Source organism: Pongo abelii, chromosome 10 (assembly GCF_028885655.2).
Source record: "Pongo abelii isolate AG06213 chromosome 10, NHGRI_mPonAbe1-v2.0_pri, whole genome shotgun sequence".
NCBI lineage: Eukaryota > Metazoa > Chordata > Mammalia > Primates > Hominidae > Pongo > Pongo abelii.
Genome location: NC_071995.2, coordinates 10,684,140 through 10,708,103, shown reverse-complemented (window position 1 = coordinate 10,708,103; position 23,964 = coordinate 10,684,140). Strand labels below are relative to the sequence as shown.

The following is a 23,964-nucleotide window of genomic DNA, read 5'->3' as shown; positions in this document are numbered from 1 at the left end:
CAGTGGATTTTTAAGGTAAGCAATTATTTTATTTCCTTGGCCTGATGGCATTGACTTCATTATACAAGAACTTGCAGCTGACAGAACTGACACACACATTTCCCCCAAGAGGAAGGACCCTTTTCATTAGCAGAGATGAACTGAAATGTCATGTCTGAGTGCAATTCCTGCTCCCCACTCCCACCCCACAAAACCCCAAAAGTGAAAATAAATCAATAAAATCCCCATGATTTACTAAAAGTCATCCCTCCAAACCTTTCTAACTAGCAGCTGCAGTGGATGATAACCAAGGAGGGAAGCAGCTGGCCACCATGTAGCATTCCTGTGCATGTGAGCCTGAAGGGACAGCAGCATGAGAGCAAGAATCCTGAATGAGAGGAGTATATAATTACCTTACTTCATACTTGCCCCCTCCCTACATAAGACATCTCTGTCCTGATACATGGAAAATACTAGAGGAGATGCTAAGAGTGGTTTTAGTCTACAATTGGAAATGCCTGAGACTTATTAAATTCCAAGGAAGGGGTGACATAAGGGGCACCAAAGAGAAAGAGCAGGTTAGACAGGGATGCTCAACACTCCTGTCAATTCCAGTTTAATGCTATTTAATAACAAAACCATCTTCTTAATCATAACCACCTTCATGCCTAACCCCTATTTTCCAAAGGTAAGAGATCCCTGTCTAAATTTCTGGGTTGTTGTCTACTGCCACCCCTGGGGTGGTACTGTGATGTCTGAGTGAGATTGCAACCGGGATGGGAGAAAAGAAGTGTGAGACAGGGAAGATCAGGGGCCACAATGCATCAATTACAGTGGCTCTCTTTTGGTCCCCAGGTATGGTCCACTACCACAAGTCCCCTTTCCCTACCTGTCTTGTGCAAATGTCAAAAATAGAATCTCTGCCCAAAGAGAAGGGAGCACAGGGAGTTGCTGCTGGACTGCCATCATCTCTGGCCCCAACTTGTCCACCTCCTGACCCATCTATGAAACTGCACAACAATTAAACCCCAGGAATGCTGTAAAATTACATCATCCCCATTCCTCTATCAAAGCCAATCCAACAGCTCTGCCCTGACATGCTTTCTCCCTGGGCCGAGGAAGCAGCAAAAAATATCAATTGAGCATGTGAAAATGTGATGATGGTGTGTGCGGTGTAATGTTTCTAGATGTCTTCACCTTCTGTCTCCTTGCGGTGGGAGCCACCCTCTTTCCCCATGTCGCACACACACCCCTCCCCTACCCCCAAGTCCAGGTGCTCCCATCTGCTGGGCTTCCAACCACTCATTTCCCATAGACACTCTCATCACTGTAGGCCACATACAGAAAATAGTCTTCCTCATGATTGTCCTAGGGGAAGAGATAAGACAACAGTTTAGAAAACATATTCATTGATTAGCTCTAAGATGCTAATCAACCTTGTAAAGCAGGTATGGAAGGTATCACTAGTCCCCATTTAAAAGAGGAGCAAAGGATAGAAGTGGTTGAAATTACACTTTGAGTTCTGAGTTCACAAACAAAAATCCTTCATTGAAAACATATTACACATAGGTATCAGGGATATGAAGATGACTAGGGCACAGTCCTCACTCTTAAAGAGCTCACTCCTAGCAAGGGGAACATAGATACCACAGATGGATATATAATGGGACATATACTAACAGGGAATATATGCTATGCAATAAAAGATTCAGGATTATTAGAAGTTTATGTAATTCATTAACGGAGCACAATGAGAAGGAAGCATCTTATGCAAAATACTGCAAAAAATAATAGTTATAATCCCAGGTTATATTTTCAGTAATAATAAAGTCTTTCACTATAGTTTCCTCAGATTCTGACACTTCCAATTAAACAACATCACATAAAAATTATTCCTCCTGAGTTTATCTGTTAAGACATAAATCCATTTACAGACTTTGCCTTAATTTTATATTTCATTTTATCTGATTCATTGTGCCCAGATAATGTGGAATCTGTTTCACAGTTTTAGTTTTGTTCGAAGAAAAGTTTCCCCTTGTTTAGATCAATGTGGTTGTCTTAAGCCAAAACTTCAGAGTTCACAGAAGCTGACTGTGGGGAGAATCCTTCAGTTGGCAGATGCTGGCCTCAGAGTTAGAAGGAGCTGGCTTTACTATTACGTGCTTTCTCAATCTGTTGCTAAATGGGAGTAAAATAATGAACTGGATTCTGAATGCATTACAAATTACATGCTACCAACAAGAATAGCAGGAACTGCGATGCGCTGACACTTTGGAACTTTTGCTATCAGGAATCACTTCCTGCTGTTTCAATAAACAGTCCAGCATTAAAACACTATAGTCAGACAAGACTGAGAAGAGATTTCAAAAGGATTAAATCTAGTAGAGTGCCTAATCCCTAAAAAACAAGTGGTATCTAATCTCTCAGAGCCTTACACTGCCACATGTAAGAGGATCCGGATAAATAACACCTTCTGCCCCACTTCTCAGATGTGTTATCAACACATCTAGAACAAGGGCTAGAGGATGCCAGACTGCACTGGACGGCATCCAGTATTGTGTGACAAGAACCATTACCTCATACAGTTGGCCCATGGTAGCACTGGTGGGAGGGATGGTGTTGTTGACAAAGAAGAATAAGGCGTCCTCAGGTCTCAGGTGGATTCTCTTCCGGATTAAGAAGTAGAACTGGCCAACTGGATGATGGAAGAAGAAAAGGGCAGACAAGAAAGGAAGAAAACAAGGAATTAGTAGAAGGGTAAGTCCTGGAAAAAAATTCAATTGCATTTTTTCCCCTTAGAGTCAGTACCAGCTTTATATACCACCTGAGAAGAGCCGAATGCCGGCCTGGAGCTTTCAAAATAAAAAGGGAAACTCAGAAGCCCGCACAGTCCCTGACATGCCATAGTGGAGTTTATTCCTCCTTTCCCCTCTTATTCGATCTCAGACCTCATGTTAGCATATCCACTCAAAGCCTGAGGACTACGTTGAAGGAATACCATATGCTTCCAGACCAAAACATTCCCATCATTATCTAAACCCGATTTGAAACACTTTCCATCCCCACACCCACCCTAAGAAAAACTTAGCAATGGAAAAGGCTCCACTGGTCTCTGGTCATCTTAGCACAGTCACTCAACTCAGTGCTGGGGCATTAAACAAGGTTCAATGCTTTGCCTTTACCTGAGAATACTGAAAATTTTCTAGATGGCTGGTATTCAAACCTATTAACTCTGGAGCAAATCAACAAAATCTTGCCAGTGTCTCCTGGATGCAGTGTGTATTCCATTAAGGATCACGATGAAGACTGAATATATGTCTTTTTTTTTTTTTTCCGAGACAGAGTTCTACTCTGTCACCCAGGCTGGAGCGCAATGGTGCAATCTCGGCTCACTGCAATCTCCACCTCCCCAGGTTCAAACGATTCTCCTGTCTCAGCCTCCCGAGTAGCTGGGATTACAGGCACGCGCCACCATGCCCAGCTAACTTTTGTATTTTTTTAGTAGAGAAGGGGTTTCACCATGTTGGCCAGGCTGGTCTCAAACTCCTGACCTTGTGATCCACCCGCCTCAGCCTCCCAAAGTGCTGGGATTACAGGCATGAGCCACCGCACCCGACAATGAATATGTCTTATAATCCCAAACAAAATCTACAAAACTTATTTTTAAAAAATGTAGCTTAAGAAGATGTATTTAATCAGGAAACTCTAAAATATAATCCTCTCAAGAAGCCAGACTGGTTTTCTTTTTGGAACAAATTAATATCACAATTAACAAAGCTGAATTTTGGGGTTTTTTTTTGTTTTTTTGAAGCGGAGTTTCACTGTGTCACCGAGGCTGGAGTGCAGTGGTGCGATCTCGGCTCAGTGCAACCTCTGCCTCCCAGGTTCAAGCAATTCTCCAGCCTTGGCCTCCTGAGTAGCTGGGATTACAAGTGCCCAACACCACACCCAGCTAACTTTTGTATTTTTAATGAAGACAGAGTTTCACCATGTTGGCCAGCCTGGTCTGAAACTCCTGACCTCAGGTGATCTGCCCACTTCCCCCTCCTAAAGTGCTGGGATTACAGGCGTGAGCCACCACACCCAGCCAAAGCTGAATTTTAAAATTGGTTTAGGTGGGGCACAGTGGCTCACGCCTGTAATCCCAGCAATTTGGGAGGCCAAGGCGGGTGGATCACCTGAGTTCAGCAGTTCAAGACCAGCCTGGCCAACATGGTGAAACCCTGTCTCTACTAAAAATACAAAAAAAATTAGCCGGGCATGGTGGCAGGTGCCTACAATCCCAGCTACTCGGCAGGCTGAGGCAGGAGAATCGCTTGAACCCAGGAGACGGAGGTTGCAGTGAGCCGAGATCATGCTACTGCACTCCAGCCTGGGCTACAACAGCAAAACTCCATCTCAAATAATAATAATAATAAATTAATTAATTAATTAAAATAAAAGTGGTTTAAATAATGGGCATCTGATCCTTTCTTTCAATGTCTTATGCTTTGCTGTGTCAAAATCCAACAAGACATGGTGATGGGAAAGAACTATTGAGTCTTCTTGTTTTTGAGACAGAGTCTCGCTCTGTCGCCCAGGCTGGAGTGCAGTGGCATGATCTTGGCTCACTGCAAGCTCCGCCTCCTGGGTTTGCACCATTCTCCTGCCTCAGCCTCCCATGTAGCTGGGATTACAGGCACCCGCCACCAAGCCCAGCTAATTTTTTGTATTTTTTTTTTAGCAGAAATGGGGTTTCACTGTGTTAGCCAGGATGGTCTCCATCTGACCTCGTGATCTGCCCGCCTCAGCCTCCCAAAGTGCTGGGATTACAGGCGTGAGCCAGGGCGCCCAGCCTGAGTCATTTTTTAATCAGATAACTCCAGAGCATCCCACTCACTTCCTTCAAGTATGTACTGCCTCTCAGTCTCACAATCTCATGCATGTAATAAGGATCTAGAGAGTTTTTTCACGGGACGAAGGGTCAGGGGAGGCAAAGAGCATTACCGGTAAGGTCAGAGGGCACTAGGTACTTCCTTTTGTCCAGATCAGGCACCCTGGCTTTTGGAGCCTTCTCTACAATCACCTGGAAGGAGAGGAGGAGAGTAGGAATGAAAACTACAGAAGGCAATCTAGTATTTTCCTTCTACACCCTAGAGTTGCCTAGTTACTACTGGAAATGAATCTGTCTAGGCCTAGGACACCTGTTTCATTTCTTATCCCCCCACCCCTTATAAAATTATACGAAAAAAATAGACTTCCTTAGTGAGGTTATAGCTGCATTACTAAAATAAAAATAAACTAGAGATTGTACATGATGAAAAGTAAAAAGAACTTTGATTTTAAGTAATTACAGGTTACCTGTAAGATCTACTATAGGACATATACCTACTGGTATTTATTTATTTATTATTTATCTTTGAGATGAAGTCTCGCTGTCGCCAAGACTGGAGTGCAGTGGCTCCCTCTTAGCTCACTGCAATCTCCACCTCCTGGATTCAAGCAATTCTCCTGCCTCAGCCTCCTGAGTAACTGGGATTACAGGCACGTGCCACAACGCCTGGCTAAGTATTTGTATTTTTAAGAGAGATGCGGTTTCACTATGTTGGGCAGGCTGGTCTCAAACTCCTGACTTCAAGTGATCCGCCTGCCTTGGCCTCCCAAAGTGCTGGGATTACAGATGTGAGCCACCGTGCCTGGCCACCTTCTGGTATTTAATTAGAGCATCAAGAAAACTGGGTTTTCGCATATGGTCCTGATCACCTATAAGTTATTATTTCTCATAAATACCATTTATTAAAGGTACCAATAATGTGGTTTAAATCTTTGTCAAAATTTCCAAGAAATGTAAAGACTGTTCAAACATTATTAAATGGAAAAGAAACAGTGTTAAAACAAGTCTGACAATGATATCCTATAATATGATGTCAGTACAAGCCATTTATAGATATTGATTATGTTAGGACTTTAAGGGATTTTCAATGTCCACATTATATACTTCTAATAAAGATCATGTATTTATGTACTAGATCTATAAAAATATGAAAGATTTTTTTATAAAACTTCCCAAACAGAAAATATCTATTATAAAATCATGAGCTTTAGGCTTTCGATTGTTAGGATTTTAAGGGATTTATGTCTACGTTATATACTTCTATAGTTCAAGTTGTATAAAAATCATGTATTTGTGTACTAGATTTATAAAAATTTAAAAGATTTTTTTTATACACTAAAACTTACCAAACAGAAAATACTTATTGTAAAATCATGAGCTTTAGACTTTTAGTTTAGAAAATATAATCATTGCCGGGCGCAATGGCTCATGCCTGTAATCCCAGCACTTTGGGAGGCCAAAGCGGGTGGATCATCTGAGGTCAGGAGTTCGAGACCAGCCTGACCAACACAGAGAAACCCCGTCTCTACTAAAAATGCAAAATTAGCCAGGCGTTGTGACGCATGCCTGTAATCCCAGCTACTCAGGAAGGCTGAGGCAGGAGAATTGCATGAACCTGGGAGGCGGAGGTTGCGGTGAGCCAAGATCGTGCCACTACACTCCAGCCTGGGCAACAAGAGCAAAACTCGGTCTCAAAAAAAAAGAAAATGTAGTCATTTTAGTTAGAATATATGGGAAATGCAGAAAAAAAAAGTGAAGACGCAGAAAAGAAAACACTGTACAAGTACTTCTAGTGGCTGTGTGATCTTCAACAGGTCACATAACCTCTCTCTCAGCTTCAGTATTCCAGTAACTTTTTTTTTTGAGGTCGAGTGTCACATGTGTTGCCCGGGCTGGAGTGCAGTGGCCTGATCTCGGATCACTGCAGCCTCCACCTCCTGGGCTCAAGCGATTCTCCTGCCTCAGCCTCAGGAGTAGCAGGGATTACAGGCGCATGCCACCACACCCGGCTAATTTTTGTATTTTTTTAGTAGAGATGGGGTTTCACCATGATGCCAGGCTGGTTTCGAACTCCTGACCTCAAGTGCTCCACCCGCCTCAGCCTCCGGAAGTACTGGGATTACAGGTGTGAGCCACCGTGCCCAGCTTGAAAAGAAAACTTTCTAACACATCTTTAACAAAGTCACGGTATTGATATGATGTGAATGTGAGTAATAAATAACATTTTACATGAAAATGCTTCATAAATTATAAAGAATCATCTAACATAATTAACTTGGGGAGGAGTCTGAACCTTTTAAAAGGAACGGATTAAAGTTAGTAAAAAAACAAAACAACAACAACAAACTTGTTTTGTGTTCTTGTAGAAAAAATCCTGAACCAGGAACACCAGAGGGACATGATCACATTTTAAATTTAAAAATAAAAACTGAAATAGGGTAATGTAAGCCAGGAATTAAAAGGAAAAGGCAGAAAGAGGCTAACATTGTGCCCCAAAGGAACTCTGACACCTATCAGTAAGAGAAAAAAACCACAAAGGAAGACAGAAAAAGAAAGTGATAAAGCAGACGGCAATACCTGGAGGGAAGGGAGGGGTTTGGGGAGGAAGAGAAGGGGGAGGGGTAATCATTAAAGTATTGGTTTCCCAGAACCAAGGTTAAGTTTCCAGGAATCCCAACTCTACTCCTCACTATGGTAGACCCCTGGGCTAGATGCTTTGCCTCTTTGGGTCTCAGTTTTCCTCATTTGTAAAATGTGACTAATACTCAGTAGGGTTATAAATTTTTAAAATACACAATCTGTTCCTAACAGTTTTTTTGATACGTTGTATCTTTGAAGATAATTGCAAGATCCCACAACCCTTCCTCTCTGAAGGCACAAGCACACCTCTTCTTTTCAACATTAGCTCTGAAGAAATATTGGTGAGGCTAAGTTCTGGTTATGCGAGCAGTAAGGGTACACCATTGCTTTAATAACACCAATGGTCAAGCTGGAATGGGCTTTAGGAATCATTACTATAACCCTCTTTTCTGTAAACAAGGCACTCTAGCACAGCACGATTAAGAGTTCTGCTCAAGGATGCAATGAATTCCCAGAACTAGAACCAAATCAAGGAACCTGCGTCATAACTAGAAAGAAGGTCACAGACTGAGCACCTTGGGAGCGGCTCACCACTGGTTAAAACATAACCCTAGGGAAGCTGAAATCTGAGTGACAGTCTTAATGGCTTAAAAATTATCACAGGAGTAAAACATTTAACACCAAACTATGAGCAGGAAAAGAACAGAATGCTCTAAAATATTCAGAGTGAATACACATAAATATTTATCTATTTCCAATACTTAACAGTGTAAACTCCACAGCACGTCATTAATTCTGGTTAATACAACTATATTAGAAACTGAGAAACAATATGGAATGGAGGTTAAGATATCCGAGAGCTCCACAGTCCTTCAGGCAGGGTTGGAATTCCGGCCCAACCACAGATCAGCAATGTGAAACCTTTAGGAAGTTACTTCATTTCTTTGTGCTTTGAATACTCCATCTGTAGAACGGGTATTATAATCGCGTAAGGATTAAGTGAATGATTACATACTGAGTACTTATAATACCGCTAGGGTAAACTATCAGTAAAACTTGACTGTATTTTTAAAATACCATTGCTCAAAAGATTGGTATCACCAGAATTGGGCAAAATTTTCAGGTATCCAAGGTCCAGAAACCAGAAAAGTAATTTGTAAAGGATCCTTTCCCGAGTAAGGGATTAGCTCACCTCTCTATAAGCTGAAAACTCTTTTGTAATTCCTGGGGAATGAAGAGCCCTAATGACTTTTTTTTTTTTTTTTTTTTTTTTTTTTTTTAAGGAAAAGGGGTACAAGAGGTTTCTACTGCTGGGCTAAAGCCCTGGTGGGTTCTGGTAGCTATAAAACCACGAACGTAAGGTAAGGATTAGAGAAGGAACCCAGAGTGGCTGCGAGTCAAGAAAAGACATCAGATAACAGCAATTATTTTACCATTATGTGACATGTAATACTAATGTTCCTACCTGAAGATAAAGAGCACAATTTTAAAATCTCTGCTCCTTCATTTCCAGAATCCTACAGCTGCTGGTCCCCCTACCACTTAAGTCATATTCTGCCCTCCAATTCGGCTGCGCAGCCTGCATTAGAGAAACACCAGGCAAGTGGGCGGGGGAGGGGGATAATGGGGAAAACGCCCGGATGCTGAAAGATACCTAATACTTCTCTGTTCCTACTCACTGCCTGCGCTAGTTTTAACTACTTAAGCCGGTGTCCAAAACAGAGAAAAAACGTCTCACTCCTGCCTTATCGCGACCAGGTACCAGGTGATCAGAATTCAACACGGGGGAGGCTGGCTGTCCCCACACAAGCCCCGGAGCCTAGAACGATGAGGCAAGAGGGCTGTTGGGCAGAGAACGTGACCTTGTTTTCCAGGCCAGGACTGTCTTGTGCTCCCCTACCCCCCTGTAATGCAAGAAAAGAACTGAATCGCTTCTGAACCTTTTCCTCCCAAGACCAATGATATGAGAGCCAAAGTCAACTTCATTAAAGGAGAACCAGCCAAGGCAGAAATCGACTGGGTTTGCGCAAACCTCACCGCACAGCACAATGTCCCTGCGTTCTTAAAGGCAGCCAATCCACGGCCCCCGATCTAACCACTCTCGCCCACAGGGGCCCTATTTTGTGCACCTCAACCCACTCACGGTCTCAGTTGCCAAGACCGTGTGTGGGTTGCTGAGTCACTTAAGACGGCGGCTCGGCCCCCAAAACGCCGTCAGCCCTGAAGTGGGGTTCGGGGCCCAGGCATACGGGGTTTTAAAAGCTCCACAGTCTGGACGTCCATTGGCTCTGGCACTGAAGGGCGTTCAGAATTAAGTAATTCTCGGAACCTCCCTTCTCCAGAGCCCCCTGGGCGCCCCAGGGAAGCCATCTCGACTCCCCGCCCCCGCGGGCCCTTCCCCTCCCATCCCCCCGCTCCTCTACACTCACGGGGACCCTGTCCGGATATTTCTTCCGGATCTTTTCTCCTTCCTTTTTCCGATACTCAAAGGGATGGTCCTCCTTGTACTGGAACTTCATGATGCACCGCAGGGCTTCCGAGATCCCCGCGCGGGGCCTGCCTCCTTCGCCGCTGACCCTGTCCCGCTCCCTCCGCCGACGTCAAGGTGTGCTCAGAATAGCTGCAGAAACGTCCGCTCCGGGGGCAACAGCGCTGGGCCAAGTGTGCAGGGAGGGTTCGGTGGGGGGGGGATCTCGGGTGAGCCTGCCTGGAGGTAACGGAGAGCCAGGTGGAGAAATACCGGCGGCTTTTCGCTAGAGCTGGGAGCACAAAAACAGCCGGGTGGCGCGTCGGACTGTGACGTCACCCCGCGCGCCCCGCCCTCCACGCGCCAGGCGCCCAGGGCAGGGGGAGGCCGAGCTCTCCGTCTCACTGCGTTTCCTTTCTGGCTAACCTTTTTCAAAATCGATGTCATAGCAAACATCAAAACATTCTAGTTATGTTTTATTTTGTGACTGTGAAATTAAAGATGGTTTTAAGACAAAAAAAGATTTTAAACATGTTTTATTCCCTCTCCGCTGTTTTTCTTGGTTGGGCCCCAAAACAAATACAAAAGGCGAAAATCCAGCCTTGTCCTGCTGGTTGGGATCCAGCCTCAGGAGAAAAGAGGGCCAGGCCTCCTGGGATCCCTTTGGCCAATGCAGAGCTGTCCCGTGCTTGCACCGTGCCCTCTGCGCGTTCCGCGGCCCCTCCCGCGGCCCTCCTCCCGCGCTGGCGTCACAGTGTTTGGGCGGCGCCGCAGTTCGCTCCTGAACAGCAACATAAACAGAGCGTGACTCAGGAATCTGAAGAGAGGAGTCAGATGAAGGACACGGAGTGTAATCAAGGTCCAAAGGAGACGTAATGTCAGTAAGGACTACCGAGGGCGTCACGTACAATCAAATATAGAAATGATTCACTTTCTAGCCGGGCGCGATGGCTCACGCATGTAATCCCAGCACTTTGGGAGGCCGAGGCAGGCGGATCACCTGAAGTCAGGAGTTCGAGACCAGCCTGACCAACATGGAGAAACCGTGTCTCTACTAAAAATACAAAATTAGCTGGGCGTGGTAGCGCATGGCTCTAATCCCAGCTACTCTGGAGGCTGAGGCAGGAGAATCGCTCTAACCTGGGAGGCGGAGGTTGCGGTGAGCCGAGATCGCGGCATCGCACTCCAGCCTGGGCAACAAGAGCGAAACACCGTCTTACAGAAAAAGAAAGGAAGGAAGGAAGGGAGGGAGGGATTCACTTTCTGCCATTAACTCAGAAAGGGGGCTTGTCTTCTGGAAAAGAGAGTATCAAGCAATTTAGGTGATGACCTCAGTTGTTCCCCAACATCTTATTCAGTTCCAGTTGTTAGGTATCCCTCACGTGACTAGAAAGCGCTGCCTGGAATGCTAGTGAAAGATTGGGCATTGGGGCAGGTGCGGCGAAGCCTCGTTCTGGATTTCCCCACCTAGAGTCAAAGAAGAAAGGCCTTCCAACCAGTACTGTAGGCAGCGACAGGAAGGACTGTGGAGTTTGCAAAGAAAAAGAACAGTGAAAAGGGGCTGTGTTGCCCATACAAGTCGGGTGAGTTCTGATAAATATTAGATAACAGCAGCCCCGTGGCCTGTCTTCTTCAGTCGGGGTCTCAGTGTCTCTAATTTTAAAAACACCCACAGAGGGCCAGGCGCGGTGGCTCACATCTGGTCTCCCAGCACTTTGGGAGGCCCAGACCGAGGATCGCTTGAGCTCAGGAGTTCAGGACCAGCCTGGGTAACATGGCAAAACCCTGTCTCCACAGAAAAAACAAAAATTAGCAAGGCATGGTGGCGCGCTCCTATAGTCTCAGCTACTGCGGAGGCTGAGGCAGGAGAATCGCTTGAACCCGGAAGGCAGTGGCTGCAGTGAGCTGAGATCGCCCACTGCACTCCAGCCTGGGAGAGAGAGCAAGACTCTGTCTCAAAAAGAATAAATAAATAAAAATAGGCCGGGCGCATTGGCTCATGCCTGTAATCCCAGCACTTTGGGAGGCCAAGGTGGGTGGATCACGAGGTCAAGAGATAGAGACCGTCCTGGCCAACATGAGACGAGTGAAACCCCGTCTCTACTAATAACAACACAAAAAATTAGCTGAGCGTGGTGGTGATCGCCTGTAGTCCCAGCTACTCGGGAGCCTGAGGCAGGAGAATCACTTGAACCCGGAAGGGAGAACCCGGGAGGGTTTAACTATATTTGCACCAAAACTAAAATGAGGCCGGGCGCGGTGGCTCACGACTGTAATCCCAGCACTTTGGGAGGCGGAGGTGGGTGGATCACGAGGTCAGGAGATCGCGACCATCCTGGCTAACACATGAAATCCCGTCTCTACCAAAAATACAAAAAATTAGCCGGGCGTGGTAGCGGGTGCCTGTAGTCCCAGCTATTGGGGAGGCTGAGGCAGGAGAATGGTGTGAACTCAGGAGGCGGAGCTTGCAGTGAGCCAAGATCGTGTCACTGCACTCCAGCCTGGGCGACAGAGCCAGACTCTGTCTAAAAAAAAAAAAAACCTAACATGAGCGACTGAAAATTAAACTATTTTCAATTTGAAAATAAGACTTAAAATTATAAACATATAATGTGATAAAATAACTCATGGATTTTGTTTATTTTATTTATTTATTTGATATGGAGTTTCTCTCTTGTCGCCCAGGCTGGAGTGCAATGGCTCCATCTAGGCTCTCTGCAACCTCTGCCTCCTGGGTTCAAGCAATTTTCTCCGGCCTCAGCCGGGCGCGGTGGCTCACGCCTGTAATCCCAACACTTTGGGAGGCTGAGGCGGGCAGATCACAAGGTCAGGAGATCGAGATCATCCTGGCTAACACGGTGAAACCCCGTCTCTACTAAAAAATACAAAAAATTAGCCGGGCGTGGTGGCGGGCGCTCGTAGTCCCAGCTACTCGGGAGGCTGAGGCAGGAGAATGGCGTGAACCCAGGAGGCGGAGCTTGCCGTGAGCCAAGATCGCGCCACTGCACTCCAGCCTGGGCAACAGAGCAAGACTCTGTCTCCAAAAAAAAAAAAAAAAATTTTCTCCGGCCTCATCCTCCTGAGTAGCTGGGATTACAAGGCGCCCGCCACCACGCCCAGCTAATTTTTTTGTATTTTTAGTAGAGACGAGGTTTCGCCATGCTGCCAGGCTGGTCTCGAACTCCTGACCTCAGGTGATTCGTCCATCTCGGCCTCCCAAAGTGCTAGGGTTACAGGTGCTTGCCACCGCACCCTGCCTTCATGAATTTTCATACATAAAGATTGGAAGACGCCATGGAGAAAAATAACATGAAGAAGTGGGACTATATGATTGGTTTTCTTGTGCCAGTAATGAAACTTAGTTTCTTTTATTTTGTGGGTGTGTTTTTTTAAAATTTTTGTTATTTATTTATTTATTTTTGAGATGGAATCTCACTCTGTCACCAGGCTGGAGTGTAGGGGTGCAGTCTTGGCTGACTGAAACCTCCTCTTCCCGGATTCAAGCGATTCTCCTGCCTCGGCCTCCCCAATAGCTGGGACTACAGGCACCCGCCACCACCCCCGGCTAATTTTTGTATTTTTAGTAGAGACGAGGTTTCACCATGTTGGCCAGGCTGGTCTCGAACTTCTGATCTCAAGTGATCCACCCTCCTCGGCCTCCCGAAGTGCTGGGATTACAGGTGTAATCCGGCCTATAGAAGTAAATTTTAAATTAACACAATCAAGTAAAACATTTCAGAATGTCATATTTAACTAAAACCAAAATACTACATTAAAAAGCTCACATTTTCTCAAATACATTTTCAATGTTTCTTGTACTTTTTAAAATGATTTCAAGGGTTAGAAGTTTTTTCAATCTTTTATAAACATTTTCAAACATGTAGAGAATTTTGAAAAATAGTATAATGAACACCAACATAACCTTCACCTAGATTTTTTCCATTTGAAAGTAAATTAGAGGACGGGTGCGGTGGCTCACGCCTATAATCCCAGGATTTTGGGGAGCCCGAGGCAGGTGGATCACGAGATCAAGAGATCGAGACCATCCTAGCTAACACTGTGAAACCCCATCTCTACTAAAAATACAAAAAATTAGCCGGGTGTGGTGGCACACACCTGTAGTCCCAGCTACTCAGGAGGCTGAGGCAGGAGAATCGCTTGAACCTGGGAGGCGGAGGTTGCAGTGAGTCGAGATTGCGCCACTGCACTCCAGCCCGGGTGACAGAGCGAAACTCCGTCTCAAAAAAAAAGTAAATTAGAAACATGACACCACCCCAATATACAAATTATATCACCCCGAGAATAAGAACACGTTCCTCCATAACCACAATAGTTATTACACCTTAAAAACTACTATTTTCCAACATTATCTAATATAGAGCTTATATTTATATTTCCTCAATTGCCCCAAACATACTTTTTTTCTCCCCCACTCAAGCATTTGAATCTGAAAGCAGGTGGAATTTACCATAAAGATAGGTCTGATTTCTTTGATTTAGGGTCTCTCTTTTGTGTGTGTGTGTGCGTGGAGATGGAGTTTCACTGTTGTTGCCCTTCGGCTAATTGCAAACTCCAACTCCCAGGTTCAAGCGATTCTCCTGCCTCAGCCTCCCAAGTAGCTGGGATTACAGACATGTGCCGCCACACCAGCTAATTTTGTATTTTTAGTAGACACGAGGTTTCGCCATGTTGGTCAGGCTAGTCTGGAACCTCTGACCTCAGGTGATCCACAGGTGATCCACCCGCCTCGGCCTCCTAAAGTGCTGGGATTCCAGGTGTGCGCCACTACACCAGGCCCAGGGTCTCTTATATTATCACATTTAAATTGATACATGAAACCAGAATTTTAGTGCATTGGTCTCCAATGAGAAATACAATAGCTAGAGGTTTAGTTATTCACAGCCATTTTCTAAATTTGCTTGCTAAGCTTGGAATTTAAACAAGGGATTTTATTACTTAATTTGAATTTTTAAATAAGCTGCCATCCACAAATCAAGTGTCAAATACCACCAGGATGTGCCTGGCTGACTCCATGACTAGGAAAATATTTCCTGCCCCCCAACTACACATGAGTGGATCTTCCTCCTTAATAATTTGTGTGCTCACATTGCTTCATTGCAGCTGCCACTACCTTAGTTTAATCTTCATTTTTAAAAAATTTTGGCTTAGTTCTGATGATCTGTTGCTATATAGCAAACCACCTCAAAAGAATGGCTTAAGATAATAGCATCTTCTGTTTTGCTCACAAATCTGAAGTCGTGGGGCTCAGCTTTGGTTTTAGTTAGTGAGTGGTGATAGGATCTTCTTGGAAGCCTTCTTCACTAGCAGTATTGGTAGTTGGACTGGGAAGACTCAAACAATTGGTGCTCCTCAGCCACCTCTTTCTTTCTCTATAGGATCTCACCATGGGTCTCTTCCCATAGTGGCTGCAGGCTAGCTAGACTTCTTTCATGGTACCTAGGGGCTCTCTGGGCAAATTTACCAAAAGAAGTCAGCAGAAAGCACATGGCCTCTTGTAATCTAGTCATTTTAATTTGAAAGGGACACTTCTGCCTCATTCTATTTCTCAAGGCAGTCACAAAAGTTCTGCTCAGATTCAAAGGAAGGTGCCACAGACTCCACTTCTACCTGGAGGAAGTATTGCAGAATCTGAGAATATGCTTCAAAATCACCACTGTTGGGCCAGGCACAGTGGCTCACGCCTGTAACCCCAGCACTTTGGGAGGCCGAGGCGGGCAGATCGCCTGAGGTCGGGAGTTTGAGACCAGCCTGACCAACAGGAGAAACCTCGTCTCTACTACAAATACGAAATTAGCTGGGCGTGGTGCATGCCTGTAATCCAAGCTACTCAGAAGGCTGAGGCAGGAGAATCACTTGAACCCGGGAGGCAGAGGGTGCAGTGAGCCAAGATCGCGGCATTGCACTCCAGCCTGGGCAACAAGAGTGAAACTCCATCTCAAAAAAACAAACAAACAAACACTATTACTCAAACACATTAGTAAATAGTGTTCAGTCTTGTCCTCACTTCTAGGAAAAAGAGAGCTCATTGATGCCAGACTAAATGTAATAAAGCTATATATTTCATTGTGTCATTTCTCTTCTTAATATCATTCAGTGGTCAGCATTCTCTGTAATCTTTGGGAGACAGTTCAAATTCTTTACAAGGGAAATAGAGTACTCAAAATCAGGCTATTGTTTCTCTCTTGAGCTTCATGTATAGCCATTTCCTATTATTGCACTCTATGGTTCAGGCATACTAAATTATTTTCCCTATATTGCTATTGTTTCAGACCACTGGATATTCAAAGCCTCCTTCCTGTGAAAACGTTTTCTTCCCTTTTTTTTTCTGATTAGTTTCTATGAAACATTCAGGGTTTAGTTCAGGCATCATCTTCTCTAGGAAACCTTTTGATCTCCTTTGCCTGAGTTCTGTATTCCTTCTAGGCACTTGCAAAGTATTGTGTGCTTATCTTTGTCATAGCACTTATAATGATGCATTGTTCATTAGATAACATGATGCAGCTGGGTGTGGTGGCTCACACCTGTAATTCCAGCACTTTGGGAGGCTGAGGTGGGCAGATCACCTGAGGTCAGGAGTTTGAGACCAGTCTAGCTAATATGGTGAAACCTTGTTTCTACTAAAAATACAAAAAGTTAGCCAGGCGTAGTGGCTCGCACCTGTAATCCCAGCTACTCAAGAGGCTGAGATAGGAGAATTGCTTGAACTGGGAGGTGGAGGTTGCAGTGAGCCGAGATCGTGCCATTGAACTCCAGCTTGGGCAACAAGAGTGAAACTACGTCTCAAACAAACAAACAAACAAAAAACATGATGCCCATTACATCTCCTTTTTTTTTTTGGAGGGGGGTGTGCCGGGGGTGGGTATATGTATGGTTTCAGAAGTAACTACTCTTTTTACATTGAAACCACATAGTTCTAGTGGAACCCACCAATCATAAAATCTCATTGCCTTGACTATAAGATTAATCAGAATTTTTCCTTAGAATTTCTTACATATGAACTAAAGGAAAGAAGCCCCTTCTTCTTTGATGATGAAGTTTATATGATGTCTTAGTCCATTCCAGCTGCTATAACAAAATACCATACACTGGGTGGCTTATAAACAACAGAGATTCATTTCTCACCGTTCAGGAGACTGGGAAGTCCGAGATCAAGGTGCCAGCTGATTAACTGTCTGGTGAGGGCCTGCTTTCTAATAGACAGCTGCCTTCTCACTCCAACCTCACATAACAGAAGGAAAGAAAGAGGGTTCTGTCTCAGGCCTCTTTTATAACGGCACTAATCCATTTATGAGGGGTCCTTTCTCATGATTTAATCACCTACCAAAGGCCTCACCTCCTAATAACATCATCTTATGGGTTAGGATTGCAGCGTACAAATTTGGAGAGGATACACACATTCAGACCGTAGTGGATGATATGAGATCAGGGGCTGCTATCGTTTTGGTCTCAAGCAGTCACCAGATAAGTGAGATAAAGATAACACTCAGAGATATGATAAGATTAGAGAGAGACAGAGATATATACAGAGTTTGGGAGAGTTCTAATGGCATTCAGGTCCCTAGTTTCAGATAGCCTGTTCCAGTAGCGAGAGATAGTTTATTTTCTTATTTTCTGTATATTATAGTGTTTTTACATTAAAAAAAAAAAAAAATTCTGGCTGGGGAGAGACTGTCTTTACCAGAGCTAACCAGTTCTTAGAGATAGCAAGGGCTCAGCTGAGAACCTGCCTTTGATATGCAAACTCACCAATCTAGAGCCATACCTCCTATATCCAACCTGTATATTCCAGGAGGCAACATTTCTCTGCCTTAATCATAGAAGGACCAGTTACCAGGCAACCAGAGACAACCTTTGTGGTTTAGAGCCCATAGAAATATTTCAAACTAAATTGTTTACCCTTCCCTTTCCTGTTTTTCCTATGGCAACCCCAATGAAAGCTTTGACCTAAACCTTACCCTCGCTCCTGTGTTCTTTGCCCTAACCTCCCTGGTGTTTTTCTGATGTGCGGCCTGTATGGCATGCTGTGACTGCTATCTCTGCAATTTGTCAGTAAACTTCATTACTTACAAGTAAACAAAATTACTTGTTAGAAAACGTTGTTTCCTGAGTGTCTCCTCTGTCTCCTTTTGTGTCCTCCCTGACTGACTACCTCATAAAAGAATGCAAAAACAGCGTATATTGTTTTTATCTCCTCAGGGCCTTGGATAGCTCATGACACAAAGACTCAAAATATGCAATATAGCATCATCAAAGGAGCAAAGGATAGACTTCCGATTTGAGATGGTGGAATGAAAAGGTATTTTTGGCTTTGCTGTCTCCTGAGGTGGTACTAAAACAACTGCGTAATGGGTTGAATTGTGTCGCCCAAAAAGATGTGGAAGTTTTAACTCCCATTATTAGTGAACATGTCCTCGTTTGGAAACAAGGTCTTTGCAGATGGTTAAATTAAGATTAGGTCATTAGAGTGGGTGATAGTCAATATGACTGGTTTTCTTATCAAAGGGGGGGAAATTTGGACACAAAAACAGGCATGAATAAAAAAGAAAGAGGATGTGAAGACACAGAAAGAATGTCATCCACAATGCAAAGAACACCTGAGGATCTCAGAAGCTGGGAGACAGGCATGGAACAGATTCTTCCTCCCAGTCCTCAGAAGAACCTCATCCTGCTGACACTTTGATATCAGCCTTTCAGCCTCTGGAACAGTGAGACAATACATTTCTGTTGTTTGAAACATCTAGTTTGTGGTACCATGTTACAGCAGCTCTAGGAAATAAAGATAGACTGCAAAAGAAAAAGAAGTAAAAAACTCACAAAATCAGGCCAGGTGCGGTGGCTCATGTCTGTAATCCTAGCACTCTGAGAGGCCGAGGCTGGCAGATCACCTGAGGTCAGAAGTTCAAGACCAGCCTGGCCAACATAGTGAAACCCCATCTCTACTAAAAATACAAAAATTACCCAGGCATGGTGGCGTGTGCTTATAGTCCCAGCTACTCAGGAGGCTGAGGCAGGAGAATCGCTTGAACCCAGGAGGCAGAGGTTGCAGTGAGCTGAGATCACGCCACTGCCCTCCAACCTGGGTGACAGAGTGAGACTCCATCTCAAAATAAACAAACAACCTCACTACATCAGAGAAAAGGTGGAAACAGTAATCAATTTTAAACTCTAGAAAGAAGGCTAACAAATGATAAATAACTTCAAAGTAGACTTAAGGAATGAAATCTGAAGTTGGCAGTAAAAAAAGTCTAAAGTAGCCTATTCATTAGATGATTTAGAAAGGCACAGGCATTTTTACTACCAAGTTACCTCCTTACCCCTATATGGCCATGTAATTTCCTCTGTCCCATCCCTGTATAGTCTTGAGATTTATTCTTTATAGAGAATAAACAAAGAGTCTATGAATTGGAAAAGCTAGAGGAAAAGGGCTTTGTAGAAGAAGCATACTGAAAACAGAAATATTAAGTGAGAACTTCCATACTAACTCCTAAATCCCCAATCTTCTTCCTTCTAGTCTGTTCCAGTTACCCAGCCAAGCCGACAACCTGCCCAGTAGAAGACCATGGCTGGATGCATGTAGAATTCTACAAGGTTGTTGCATGCATGTAGAATTTCTTTCTTTTCTTTCTTTCTGTTTTTTTTTTTTTTTTTTTTTGAGGCAGAGTATCGCTCTGTTGCCCAGGCTGGAGTGCAGTGGCGCGATCTTGGCTCACTGCAACCTCTGTCTCCTGGGTTCAAGCAATTCTTGTGCTCCAGCATCCTGAGTAGCTGGGATTACAGGAGCTCACCACCACTCCCGGCTAATTTTTGTATTTTTCATGGAGACAGAGTTTCACCATGTTGGCCAGGCTGGTCTCCAACTCCCGACCTCAAGTGATCTGCCTGCCTTGGCATTCCAAAGTGCTGGGATTACAGGCGTGAGCCACCGCACCGGGCTGTGCATGCAGAATTTCAAATGAGCTTTTGTAGCACCTCACTTTTAAATATAAGAAGACAGCAAGTAGTCAAAAATCACGAGGGATTTGAAGAAAAGATCCAATATGACTCAGTAAGAGAAAAACAATTTGAAGAAAATAAAAGATTACTCAGGGAGATAGAAACACCAAAAAATTGTGTCAACATCCTCAGAAAAAGAAGAAGAAAGATTGCTTCTATGAAACAAAAACAGCTGCAGCCAAAGAACATTTAGAGAAAAATAATCTTAAAAATTGAAAGTATGAGAAGAAAAAATTCAGGAGAAATATTAGAAGAAAGTTAAAGGAAATGTCCTAGAAAGTAAAGCAGTAAGACCAAAGAGATAGGAAAAGGGGGCAGGGAGTGTAAATTAGAAGTCCCACATTCAAATATGAAGAATCACAGAGAGGCAACAGGGGAGGGAGGTCAGATTTATTTAAAGAGGTGAAATGTTAGAAATCCGTCATTCAAATAGTAGGAGTCTGAGAGAGATGAGGGAAGAGAAAGAGATCAGCTTTTATTTAAAGACCTATGCCTTTAATTTCTAAGGGAAATTATTTTCTTCCTAGAACTTTATAATAAGCTATACTATTGTTTAAGTGTGGGGGTAGCTCAAGACATTCTTAGACATGGAAACTCTCTCAAAATTTACCTTTTTTTTTTTTTTGAGACGTAGTCTCGTTCTGTCGCCCAGGCTGAAGTGCAGTGGCACAATTTCGGCTCACGGCATCCTCTGCCTCCCGAGTTCAAGCAATTCTCCTGCATCAGCCTCTCAAGTAGCTGGGTTTACGGGTATGTGCCACCACGCCTGGCTAATTTTTTTGTGTTTTTAATAGAGACGGGGTTTCACCATGTTGGCCAGGCTGGTTTCGAACTCCTGACCTCAGGTGATCCACCCTCCTCGGTCTCCCAAAGTGTTAGGATTACAGGTGTGAGCCACTGTGCCCAGCCCCCAAAATTACCTTTAATGTTCTTGTTTTCAGTAAGCACCCCCACAATGAGAAAATAAACCAAGAAAGGAAAAGATGTGGGATTAAGGAAGCAAAATTTTCCTTTAGAAAGAGATGATGAGAGACGAAGATAATCTATAAGATAATCAAAGTGATTAATATGTATTAGTATATTAATATGCATGCTTTACATATGTTATTATATATGAATACATATATATCAACTCCCGTAGTCCTCATATAATATAATGTAGGTGTACTCATTTTATCATCATTTTACAGTTGAGGAAATTGAAGCCAGAACAATTAGGTTACTATACCAAGATTGGACAGGGAGTAAAGGGCAGAGCCACAATTTTTACCCTTAAAGCCTAGTTTCAGGCTCTTAACCATTAATGCTCCCTTTCTTGCTTCTAATTATACTTATCTAATCAAAATTATGATATCATCATATTTGGATGATAGAAGGGCATGAGAAATATTCAGATGCGTGATGCTAGCAAAGGTGGAGGTGGTGGTGGTAAAAAAAGAGCCTCATTTTCATCTTCTATAATGGCAAGTCAATAGATTGTGTTCCAAACCAAAAATAAAAATCAAGAATAGCAACATATGCATCGTATTTAAAGAACTGTAGGCCTAAAAATATCAGCTAAAAAGTAGGGAGTAGAAAATGTGTGTGTGGTGGGAAGGTGCTATTTTTCTTCACAAGCCTTGCAGGGCTATTTGAATTTTCAATCTGTAAGGATACATAGATTTAATTTTTTAAAAATAAAAATTAAATTAAAAAATAAGAGGATCTGGGCATGGTGGCTCACGCCTGTAATCCCAGCACTTTGGGAGGCCTAGGCAGGCGGATTACCTGAGGTGGGGTGTTTGAGACCAGCCTGACCAACACAGAGAAACCCGTCTCTACTAAAAATACAAAATTAGCCGGGCATGGGGGCGCATGCCTGTAATCCTAACCACTCGGGAGGCTGAGGCAGGAGAACCACTTGAACCTGGGAGGCGGAGGTTGCAGTGAGCCGAGATCGCGCCACTGTACTCCAGCCTGGGCAACAAGAGCGAAACTCCATCTCAAAAAAAAAAAAAAAAAAAAAAAAAAGAGGAACGTGTTTTTCAGTTTGACGTTTGAAGTCTGACAAAGTTGTTCTGCAAATGACATTACTTCCTGACAACTCACCATCCAAAGCTAAAAAATGGGAGTTTGGAGAATTAAGTGACATAATTCACTAGGTGCACAGTTGGCATTCAAATGGTTGTGATTACTAACCAATTATTTGACTCTTTTTTTTTTTTTTGAGACGTAGTTTCGCTCTGTCCCCCAGGCTGGAGTGCAGTGGCACTATCTTGGCTTACTGCAGTCTGCCTTCCACGTTCAAATGATTCTCCTGCCTCAGCCTCTCAAGTAGCTGGGACTACAGGCACGCATCACCACACCCAGCTAATTTTTGTATTTTTAGTAGAGATGGGGTTTTACTGTGTCGGTCAGGCTGGTCTCCAACTCCTGACCTCAGGTGATCCACCTGCCTCAGCCTCCCAAAGTGTTGGGATTACAGGTGTGAGCCACCGTGCCCAGCCAAATTATTTGACCCTTTAATGAACCACCTTCTTCTTCTTCTTTTTTTTTTTTTTTTTGAGATAGACTTTTGCTCTTTTTGCCCAGGCTGGAGTGCAGTGGTGCAATCTCAGCTCATTGCAACTTCCACCTCCCGGATTCAAGTGATTTTCTTGCCTCAGCCTCCCAAGTAGCTGGGATTACAGGCGAGCACCACCACGCCTGGCTAATTTTGTATTTTTAGTAGAGACAGAGGTTTCACCATGTTGGCCAGGCTGGTGCTCAACTCCTGACCTCAAGTGATCTGCCTGCCTTGGCCTCCCAAAGTGCTAGGATTACAGATGTGAGCCACCGTACCCATCCTCTTAATTAACTTTTGTTCTCATTGAATTGGATTTGCATTTATCAACTTTGGTATTTACTGAGTTTGAAGTTACAACTCTTTGGGAGAGAGAGGATAGTACTCAACTTTACCACTTATGGTAATTAGTGTTAATATTGGAGGGGAGAGCAGGTCCTAACTACAGTGTAAGAGAAGAGCACACAAGAGAGGTACTGTATAGGCAAGTTTGATATACAAAGTGGGATTAAAGAAAAGTCTAGATACTTGTAGCACTGATATCATTTATTAAACAGGAATAGCAAGAACCAAAGGGCAACATAAACAATTTAAGGTTTGGTACTGGGAGGCTGAGAGAGAAGAGGTGTTAACTGAGTCTGCTTTATTTCACAACTTTTGTCCATAAGTAAGACTTTATCATAGAAATTAAAGAGACATTGCTTCTGGGGTAGCTCTGTAGCCATAATGATCACCCTGTCTCCTGTCTCCTGTATTTGACTTCTCTTATTCACCTTTTAGTGACAACCAAAGCATCTTAAAAGTTACATTATCCCCTTTTCCTCTTCAAGAACTTGCGATGGCGTTCATCCACTGCAGGATAAAGTCTAAACTGCTGAAGCTCACATTTAATGCCTTCCATAAAAAGAAGCCAACCAGGCCGGCCGCAGTGGCTCACGCCTGTAATCCCAGGACTTTGGGAGGCCGAGGCGGGCGGATCACGAGGTCAGGAGATCGAGACCATCTTGGCTAACACGGTGAAACCCCGTCTCTACTAAAAATACAAAACATTAGCCGGGCATGGTGGCGGGTGGGTGCCTGTAGTCCCAGCTGCTCGGGAGGCTGAGGCAGGAGAATGGCGTGAACATGGGAGGCGGAGCTTGCAGTGAGCCGAGATGGCGCCACTGCACTCCAGCCTGGGCGACAGAGCGAGAGTCTGTCTTAAGAAAAAAAAAGAAGCCAACCTGTCTTCCAGATTAATTCCTATCACATCACTCCTGGAATTTTTACCAGTCTCCATGATTCACATTCTCATTTTTTTCTATCTTTTCTTATAAACAGAAAATGCCATTACACCATGTAATTAACATTTAAAATTCAATTATCCTTTAGATTTCAACACTGCTTACTTTTTTTTTTTTTTTTTTTTTTTTTTTGAGACGGGGTCTCCCTCTGTCACCCAGGCTGGAGTGCAGTAGTAGTGCGATCTCGGCTCACCGCAACCTCCGCCTCCCGGGTTCAAGCGATTCT

General features: G+C 43.9%; 1 protein-coding gene and 1 long non-coding RNA gene across 3 annotated transcripts in view; one reads left to right on the top strand and one right to left on the bottom strand.

Moving 5' to 3' along the window:
* Positions 1-3: 3 nt before the first annotated feature.
* GABARAPL1 (GABA type A receptor associated protein like 1) lies at positions 4-10,207 on the bottom strand. Of its 2 annotated transcripts, NM_001133707.1 has the most exon segments (4): positions 4-1,347; positions 2,556-2,674; positions 4,966-5,044; positions 9,862-10,207. In NM_001133707.1, coding segments are annotated over 4 exon segments (354 nt in total). In that variant the 5' UTR covers positions 9,952-10,207; the 3' UTR covers positions 4-1,281.
* LOC129049054 (uncharacterized) overlaps positions 9,019-23,964 on the top strand; it is a 24,449-nt gene continuing 9,503 nt past the window's right edge. The window contains exons 1-4 of the long non-coding RNA XR_008511821.1: positions 9,019-9,190; positions 9,307-11,482; positions 18,117-18,216; positions 19,432-19,508. This is a non-coding gene — a long non-coding RNA (uncharacterized LOC129049054). The remainder of the gene's footprint in view (positions 9,191-9,306; positions 11,483-18,116; positions 18,217-19,431; positions 19,509-23,964) is intronic.